The following is a 9,321-nucleotide window of genomic DNA, read 5'->3' as shown; positions in this document are numbered from 1 at the left end:
AAAAAAATGAACATAATATGTCCTCTTTAACTTGGGCAAATGATAAACAGGAAATTTCTTAACCCCCCTGAAAAAGCTTCTTATTGCAGGCAAAAAATTTCAAAATTGGGAAAAACGATAAACAGTCGATTTGTATTCTAAACAGTGAATACCATAGTGGATATGTCCTCTTTAACTTGGGCATCAGANACAGAAAACTGATGATTCTTGTATCGACATTCTTTCATGCATATTAGAATTTTTTAAAGCAGCATACCTTTGTCAAACGTTTAAGTAATTGTTCATCCAACGATTCAGCGAGACAAGATCGGTAGGCCTTAGAAGATAGCCCATACTCCTCAGCAAGCTCAGCGACTTTATCAACGAACATTTGGGAGCTAGCTGATTCCACTGATGTTTTTAACAGATATTCACGCTCGTAAAACAAGCATAGTTTATCCAAGAAGTATAGCACCTTTTCCTCATGACTGCAAATAATTAGATAACAAACATAACAAGCAGAGATGAAGGTAAGGAAATGACACAAACAAAAGTATCATCGAGAACACTTTACCTATCACATGTAAGACAAAAACTCACATACCTAAATGACGAAGCAGTTTTTTCGAAAAACTTTATAAACAGAAGGCTATTTGGGTCGGCATTCTGGCTGCTACTAAATAAGACTCCAAGACGAGCACTTTTGGAACCTCCAATCTGTATGAAAATGTAAGAAACATCAATACCATGTGCGGATCCAACTTAAGGTCGAGGATAAGGGTGTAAAGAACGAGGCATAAAGCTAATAATACATCAACTAACCAAGTAACGGACTCCTTCATGTAACAATTTCATTCCTTTCTTCGTTGCGACATCAGCAGCAAGGAGATGAGTCACGTACTTTACATCATCTGAAGCTGGAATTGTTATAAAGATATATATTAAGTGAGTTTTCCTAAGAAGATAACACATTTGGGATATGGACAGAAGCTGTTGACTATATAATTTCTTGTTACTTTCAGGTGAATGCAAGTAGTTAACATCATTCAACATAGATTCCCCTTCCCTAGTCGATGAAGCCAGTGACACAAATCTTGGTTTGTTCTTTCCTCCACTAATAATCTACAAACAATGCAAATACGAGAGGCAGACACTTCTTGGAATTAGTAATGAACAAACACATAAGCATATTACAAGATATGCTGCCAGTGAAATTCCCTACCTGTGGATTGTAACGGCTAAGACCACTTTCCGAAAGCAATTTGTCCAAAACATTAGTATGGGATTCTATCTGGCCGTAATAAACTTGTTCTTGTATCTTAGGAAGCTCATCATTCATGGCATTTAAAAGAGTTTCTTCCTGGAAAGACAAGGGGTAGCTTCATGAACCAATTTTCAATAGACTTAAGAAAATCACAGCCGTAGAATATTAAAAGCTCTTACTATGCAGACGTGAAAGTTGATGAAGATTAAAAAGTAAAAAAAAAAGGTTTGCATGTACAATTATAAAAGATGCACAAAAAGTACCTCAACAGAATCGAAGACAAGGCCATTCATCAAAAAGGAACACTTCAATTTCGCCAGACCCAGCTTAAATACAAACATGGAGCTTGCTTCAGATGCTTCTTTCAAAGTATGCTCTTGTTGCAGTTTCAGCAACATATCCTGTGGGGGTGATTTAACCTTTGGTCTAGAATATAAAAGACCCAAACTTTAGGAGCGTTAAGAAATACAATCCAAATTTCCTATGGAGAATTGGAGATAGAAATAATATAGATCTACGATCGTAGAATAATGATTCTAAATATACATAGTACTTACAGAATTGTCTCAACAAATGCTCCATCGACGTGCTCCTGTTCAATGTCCTCCTCGGAAGAATCAGCAGATTCAGTCCTTAGTGTGTTTATCTGTTAACCAACCTGAAGATGTTAGCAACTAACGTTCTTGGATACTTGAAGTTACAGCAGAAAATGACAAATAATTGTTTCAAGACACTTCTAACTGTGAGTTTGGTGTAAATTTTTAATGTCTATTACATTGCCCAAGAACTGAAAAGCTGTTTGAATCCCATGGTGCTCCTTGATGTACAAAAAAAGACGTATAACCTGCAAAGGGAGTTTTTCATCAGAAAATAATCCATTCTTAGTTTTACCCCTCAGCAAAAAAAAAAAACAAAAAAATGAACATAATATGTCCTCTTTAACTTGGGCAAATGATAAACATGAAATTTCTTAACCCCCCTGAAAAAGCTTCTTATTGCTGGCAAAAAAGTTCAAAATTGGGAAAAACGATAAACAGTCAATTTATATTCTAAACAGTGAATACCATAGTGGATATGTCCTCTTTAACTTGGGCATCAGAAGATGGGATTTGACCACCATTCTCCTCGATTGTCTTGATTAATTGAGTGGAATATAAAATCACCCCAAATCTCACAGGGACTTGATTTTCATACAAAGATCTGAGAGTGTCAATGGACTGTAAAGATCCAACAATAGTCAGCTCAAGGGAAAAGGGATAAAGGGACAGCAATGCCGGGAAAGGGCAGATATAAGACTTACCTCAAGACCGCAGGCAGTTGCTGGATCAATGACATAAACTGCATGGAATAGGTTCTTTCGGATGTAACGTAGTTGCCCAGGGAAAGCAGGCATCAAAATCTTATTACAAAGTGAGAGAAACACAGGCCGTTAGAGATATTATTTTCCAAATGGCACCTTGCTTACAGTTAAATCACATGTATCCTCACTTATGGTGAAGATGCAGCTGCACTAGTTACCTCGTTAAGATTACTCCTCCAACGCTTGTACATATCATCCTCTTCCAGATTGTTGAGATAGTTAACATGCACGGAACGGAAATCAACCCGATATGAATCCGGCTCGGGGAGAGGGGTAGTTAGTAGAAGTTTCCGTATGGCTCCAACAGGTATCTGATAGTTGCATAAACATGTTAACACATCCATATGTTCAAGACTAATCATATTTTAATGTCCTGAATATACAGGAAGAAAAAAAATTATCAATTTGTATAGTTCCAGTTTTTCTTCTATGTTATATAAACTACAACTTTACTTTTTATTTCACAAGAATTGGGATGTATGTCCAAGATCTCCAGCAAAACAGAAAAATGAAACACTAAATCATAAAATTTCGGTCTATTATTACAGGAGTACCTTAAGCTTCGAAAATTGGTTGGCCAGGGACAATTCCTGATGAGCCAAATCCATCAACCTACAAACAGAATAATGGCAACCAGAGTAACAATTTAGGCATGCTACCTTTTGAAAAGGGTAAAACGGAAATCTAAATGAATAGCGATTCAATGCAATCTGATATCAAATGCAAGTGGATAGAAAGACGGGAAACTAGGTCTGGTCGTGTACTCAAGCAAAAATGGGCTTGGGGAAGAGAACCAAATGAGAAAAAAACATCAGAATTTCAGCTTGCTAAACCATAAAAAAGAAAAGTCTCCTCATGGATCATGGATTGCACTAAAATATGCCCAGACCAAGGCAAAGTAACACAATGTGCAAAAAGGTATTACATGTATAGATCCATATCTTCGATGTTCAACAGGGCACCATTCAGAGCCAACAAAGCCTTGCCAGGGGGAACCATTCTCTGGTTTGAAAGTATCTCATCTTTGATTGATTCATTCAGCTGCACGATTAACCATACATATCTAAAATAAAAGGAACCACAAGAAAAAAATTCAACCAGCAGTGTAAACACAGCATCAAAAAACAATGACATACCTTCATGCGAGATAATGAAGATACTACACTAGGGAAGTTTTGATTAATTTCTTGCATAGACTGCAGGGGATCAGAGGCATGGACTATTCTCTGCGCTGTTTGGTGTCCTAAATCTGTTGAACTAAGGTAAATTAGGAAACACATGATTAATTTCTATCATAACCAAGCCAAACATTCAGGATGCAGATCTACCCTTGAGCTCCCAAACATCAAGCGTGTCTGATACTGTTGATGATAGGAGATAATCCCTAAAAGCCATGACTTCTGATCTTAGCTCAGGTTTCCTGTCCTGCAAAAGAAGAGCACTGACCTTAACGATTACCCTACAGAAATTCAACTAACTACTACTACAAAAAAAAAATCCTTTTCCCATCATTCCTCTCGTATCTTTGTCCGTCTCGCATCGACAAAAACATACTTATTTTTTGCGAGTATTCATACATTCGTGCAAAATAAATGAAGAGATATTTTGAAAGAAATGGTTTTCTATATATGTATACATTACTCTTGGTTATTTTTCAAATTAAACATACCAGGATTTTTGAGAATATAAAGCCCCTAACATCTTGACTAAGATCTTCAGTCCTTGGATCTTCAAGAGTGATACCTGAAACTCGTAGCAGAAATAGTTAAAGGATAGAAAGAAGATCCAAAAAAAAAATACTGGATAAAAATAGGCTTTTACTTTCAATATTCGGGTGGCGAAATGAATAACTGAGTATTTAACACTAACCTTTCTTTATAGCACTATCATCCATTGCCTTGTACTCCATGTTCTTCAAAGCAAGCTCCACACCATAGCCAGCTAAGCTAACATTATCTCTTGCCCCAATGGCACCGCAGGGTCTGGTTTTGCCTTCACAACCCGAAGGTAATACTGGTCTAACAACATAAGTAACTTTTCCCTGTAGGAAACCAAGGCTTAATTAGCATGCACACAACAAAAGCAGATAGACAATAGGAAATGTCTCCCTGGACAGTAGAGCCTGATGTTTTTTTATCAAGACAGTAACAGAAAAAAGAAAACAACTGAACCCCATACGATGGAACTTCTCAAACTCATGCCACGAGCTCAAGGTAAAGCATTCCTTTTCTAGCCCAATAAAAAAATACGTTTTTTCAACAATCAAGGACAAGTTTCCATAAAAAAAGAGAGACCTCTTTGGCTGCTTTAGCAAGCGAGAGGTGAAATTTCCTAAAGCAATCAGTCCCAACTGCACCATAGAGAACGGCAACTGGGCTTCCAGCTCTTGAATCAAAATGAACGTGATCAAAGTCGAAGAGCTCAGGCCCCTGAACCGCGTCTCCAGCACTAGCACCCAACGAAAAATGCAGCTTAGAAAGAACAAATTATGAGCTTAACCAAAACGAAAAAAAAAAAAAAAAAANGAAGAGAAACTGTCAGTGCATACGCAGGGGAAGATGCGAGCCAGGATTCAAGATCTGCAACATCATAAAAGAGAGAGGAGCCAGTATCAACCCAACAGCACCCATTCGCAGAAGGATCATCGCCGTGAGGGAAAGAAGATAGAGACTCATCAGCTAATTGACGGTAAAGCACAAGCCGGGGGGAGGCAGATCTCAAAGTAAGTGAGAAATGGAAAAGAGAAGCCACTGGTTGAGCTAACAGAGTCGAAGCTTGTTTAGATATCTTAAGAAGACAATCTCTAGCTGATTTGCAATCAGTATCATCATCATCTCCATCGGAACCAAGCCAAGCATCAGTGAACTCCCAAAACAACTGCTTCGATTCTTTCGAAATCAACTCTCTATTCACAACAACAACAACAACAAATTCAGATTTCACTGTCGAATTCGCAAAGATCAGTAACAAAAAGTAAGAAATGTCAACAACAATGACATTACCCAGCCTCGAGGAGAAGAGGAGTACCCTGCCACTTAGCCTTAACAGCCACCTGAACATTCTTAGGTCTCCGATTCTGAGCGTTGACGCCGACGATGACGAAAAAGAGAAGAATGAGATAAAGCCAAGATCTCAGATTGGTCCCCATCTTTTCCACGACGGAGAAGAGAAGCAAACCAGAAACAAAGCCGGGAACCCAATATTTCTCTCACTAACTCAGGAAAAAGGACATTTTCGTAAATAGCCAACAAAAGCCACGACATCGAGTCTAACGTGGCGATCACTGACCGGCTCACAAAAGTTAGGGTTTTACGAGTTTTTTGGTGGCCTTCGGTGTTGGTTGCGTCACCGTCGAGATCATGCGAAGGGATGCTCCTCAGGCGGAGGATACTATCGCTCTCTGCGTCGTCGTTCAGAAACTGCAATTCCGGTAACAAAGTCGACGCTATCTCTTCTCATTTCCCGTTCTCTACCTTCTCCTCTAGAGCTTCTTCTTCTTCTTCTTCAATCACTCCCGGAGATATCCTAGTCCGCGAATGGAAAGACTGGTTTAAGCATCGAGGTGTGAAGCAGAGTCACCAGTTAATCGATCGAATCTTCGATATCCTCCGAACTCCTTCTAACGATGGAGATGACAGAGCTTTCTACCTCCACCTCTCCGACCTCCGACTCCGTCTTACTGAGAAATTCGTACTCGACGTGCTTTCACACACTCGTAACGATATCCTCTCTTGTCTTAAATTCTTCGATTGGGCTGCTCGTCAGCCTGGGTTTCATCACACCCGTGCTACTTTTCACGCCATCTTCAAGATCCTTCGTGGTGCTAAGCTTGTGACTCTTATGATTGAAATCTTGGATCGAAGTGTTGGCGTTGAAGGTTATCGCCATTCGCTTCGTCTATGTGATGCGCTCGTTGTGGGATATGCTGTTGCTGGTCGTACTGATATAGCTCTTCAGCATTTTGGTAACATGAGGTTCCGAGGTTTGGATTTGGATTCGTTTGGGTATCATGTGCTTCTTAATGCACTTGTTGAGGAGAAGTGTTTTGATACGGTTGATGTCATCTTCGAGCAGATCTCTGAGCGTGGCTTTGTTTGTGCTGTCACGCATTCCATTTTGGTGAAGAAGTTGTGCAAGCAAGGGAAACTTGATGATGCTGAAGGTTATATCCGAGCTTTGCTCCCCAATGATCCTGCTGGATGCGGTTCTGGTTTAGGCATTTTGGTCGATGCTCTGTGTACCAAACGGAAATTTCAGGAAGCTACTAAGTTGTTAGATGATATCAAAGTGGTGGGAACAGTGGATATGGACCGTGCTTATAACATTTGGATTAAGGCTCTTATGAAAGCTGGATTTTTGAATAACACTGCGGATTTCTTGCAGAAAATTAGTCCTTTAGAAGGTTGTGAACTCGAAGTTTTCAGGTATAACTCTTTGGTCTTTCAACTTTTGAAAGAGAACGATCTTGATGGTGTGTATGATATCCTGACGGAGATGATGGTACGTGGAGTTTCACCTAATAAGAAAACGATGAATGCAGCTTTATGCTTCTTTTGCAAAGCCGGATTTGTAGATGAAGCCCTCGAGTTATACAGGTCGAGATCAGAAATTGGCTTTGCTCCTACTGCCACGTCTTACAACTATCTGATTCATACCCTTTGCGCCAATGGAAGTGTTGAACAAGCTTATGATGTCTTGAAGGGGGCGATGGACCGAGGGCATTTTCTTGGAGGAAAGACTTTTAGTACACTTACCAATGCCTTGTGTTGGAAAGGGAAGCCTGACATGGCAAAGGAGCTGTTTATTGCTGCCGCAGAACAGGACTTATTGCCTAAACGTATAGCTGGTGGCAATATTATATCAGCCCTTTGCAATGTTGGGAAAGTGGAGGACGCTCTTATGATTAATGAGCTATTCAATAGAAGTGGTGTAGATACCTCCTTCAAAATGTTCATCAGCTTGATATACGGCTCAATCACAATAATGAGGGGAGACATAGCTGCTGAACTTATCATCGGGATGCAGGAAAAGGGTTACACCCCGATCCGTACTCTCTTTCGAAATGTTATTCGATGTGTTTGTGAGATGGAAAGTGGTGGAAAAAACTTTTTTACTACTTTGCTTGAGTTCCAGTTGTCACTTTGGGAACACAAAGTTCAGGCCTACAACTTATTCATCGAAGGAGCTGGGTTTGCAGGGAAACCAAAACTAGCAAGACTAGTGTATGATATGATGGATACAGATGGGATGAAGCCCACACTAGATTCAAACATTCTCATGCTTCAGAGTTATCTTAAAAATGAGAAAATGGCCGATGCTCTTCACTTTTTCCATGACCTGCGTGAAAAAGGTGAGATCAAAAACAGACTTTACCATGTTATGATTGTTGGCCTCTGTAAAGCAAATAGATTGGATGATGCGATGCATTTCTTGGAAGAAATGAAGAGTGAAGGACTGCGGCCTAGTATCGAATGTTACGAACTAAACATACAAAAGTTGTGCAACGAAGAAAGGTATGAGGAGGCAGTTGGATTAGTCAATGATTTTAGGAAAAGCGGGCGCCGTATTACAGCTTTCATCGGTAATGTTCTTTTGCATAACGCAATGAAGAGCAAAGGGGTGTATGAAGCATGGACACGGATGAGAGATGTAGAAGAAAAGATCCCTGAGATGAAGTCACTTGGTGAGTTGATAGGATTATTTTCGGGACGCATCGATATGGAAGTACAACTGAAGCGGTTAGATGAAGTTATAGAGAAATGCTATACACTTGATATATACACGTACAATATGCTGTTGAGAATGATTGTGATGAACCAGGCGGAAGATGCATATGAGATGGTTGAAAGAATATGTCGGAGAGGGTATGAGCCTAATGAGTGGACTGACAGTATCCTTAAACGGGCTGGCCGCATACTAGAGGGACGGAATTTGCAGTCAAGCTTAGGGAGGAATGGTTGGAATAGAGAGAGACAACGTGAATAATGAAAAGTACCGGCATGGAGAGGTCAGAATTGGTTAATAGAGAATAAGGGAAGAATCTCTCAGTTAATTGATTGTTTTGGATTCAATTTCTGTTTTGGGAATTGGATGATCCATTGATAACAGGTGAGTGAGAAAGCCATGACTTGCAGAAAGCTTTCTTGTCTCTGTATTACAAATGTGTCATTAGAGGCAGTTACAGAATTGGGTAGTATCAGCTTCAGATCTACATCATGTACACAATTTGGTAGTAGTCTTTCCTAGTAGAGAAACACACAACTCAAGAGAGAGATTTCAACAATTTTTGTCATATTCTTCATTTGTTGTTAAAGAAACTTAAATGGTGCCCGCCCACCTTGGTTTTGAATTATTTGTGTTTGTATTACATTTGTTTATTAAAAGTTATAATTTTTTTGTTAAAGAAATAAGAAAAAAATTGATAACAAATACTTTGGTATTTTTGCTAATAGTCTTTCTAATTTTCATATAAAATTTGATATAAAAGCACTCTCTTATTGACTAAACACAAATATTTTAACAACATAATGAAAAAACAAAACAAACAAGATTAAAAACAGAGGAGATTTAGGGATGTACATAAATACATTATACACATTAAACAAACAAATTAAAAAAATGTGTGTACTGTGTACTACAATTTGTACTGCATAATAAAGACCCACGCACATACACCAAAGTGACCAAATCAGAGAGACTTACATTAGAAAAACATAGC

The 9,321-nt window shown here is 39.1% G+C and overlaps 2 protein-coding genes across 2 annotated transcripts in view; one reads left to right on the top strand and one right to left on the bottom strand.

Annotated features, from left to right (window-relative positions):
• Nucleotides 1–5,801, bottom strand: part of LOC104750973 (UDP-glucose:glycoprotein glucosyltransferase-like) — a 9,094-nt gene extending 3,293 nt beyond the window's left edge. Inside the window, exons 1-20 of the mRNA XM_010472832.2 lie at nucleotides 5,606–5,801; nucleotides 5,152–5,508; nucleotides 4,898–5,051; nucleotides 4,473–4,644; nucleotides 4,273–4,346; nucleotides 3,932–4,028; nucleotides 3,740–3,852; nucleotides 3,529–3,644; nucleotides 3,158–3,215; nucleotides 2,762–2,914; nucleotides 2,544–2,642; nucleotides 2,308–2,460; nucleotides 2,019–2,087; nucleotides 1,801–1,889; nucleotides 1,507–1,669; nucleotides 1,202–1,339; nucleotides 996–1,101; nucleotides 802–896; nucleotides 584–696; nucleotides 257–467 (exon numbers count right to left, since the gene is read on the bottom strand). Of these exons, the coding sequence (XP_010471134.1) occupies nucleotides 257–467; nucleotides 584–696; nucleotides 802–896; nucleotides 996–1,101; nucleotides 1,202–1,339; nucleotides 1,507–1,669; nucleotides 1,801–1,889; nucleotides 2,019–2,087; nucleotides 2,308–2,460; nucleotides 2,544–2,642; nucleotides 2,762–2,914; nucleotides 3,158–3,215; nucleotides 3,529–3,644; nucleotides 3,740–3,852; nucleotides 3,932–4,028; nucleotides 4,273–4,346; nucleotides 4,473–4,644; nucleotides 4,898–5,051; nucleotides 5,152–5,508; nucleotides 5,606–5,751 (2,676 nt within the window). The 5' untranslated portion in view covers nucleotides 5,752–5,801. The remainder of the gene's footprint in view (nucleotides 1–256; nucleotides 468–583; nucleotides 697–801; nucleotides 897–995; nucleotides 1,102–1,201; nucleotides 1,340–1,506; nucleotides 1,670–1,800; nucleotides 1,890–2,018; nucleotides 2,088–2,307; nucleotides 2,461–2,543; nucleotides 2,643–2,761; nucleotides 2,915–3,157; nucleotides 3,216–3,528; nucleotides 3,645–3,739; nucleotides 3,853–3,931; nucleotides 4,029–4,272; nucleotides 4,347–4,472; nucleotides 4,645–4,897; nucleotides 5,052–5,151; nucleotides 5,509–5,605) is intronic.
• Nucleotides 5,844–9,032, top strand: LOC104750972 (pentatricopeptide repeat-containing protein At1g71210-like; the record flags this gene model as incomplete). The annotated part of the gene is made up of 1 exon (XM_010472831.2): nucleotides 5,844–9,032. A coding segment is annotated over one exon (2,745 nt), but the record flags the coding sequence as incomplete, so codon positions are not given.

This window comes from Camelina sativa, chromosome 16, assembly GCF_000633955.1.
Source record: "Camelina sativa cultivar DH55 chromosome 16, Cs, whole genome shotgun sequence".
In the NCBI taxonomy this organism is placed as follows: Eukaryota; Viridiplantae; Streptophyta; class Magnoliopsida; order Brassicales; family Brassicaceae; genus Camelina; species Camelina sativa.
The sequence above is the reverse complement of the archived record's forward strand: the minus strand, read 5'-3'. Positions and strand labels throughout refer to the sequence as shown.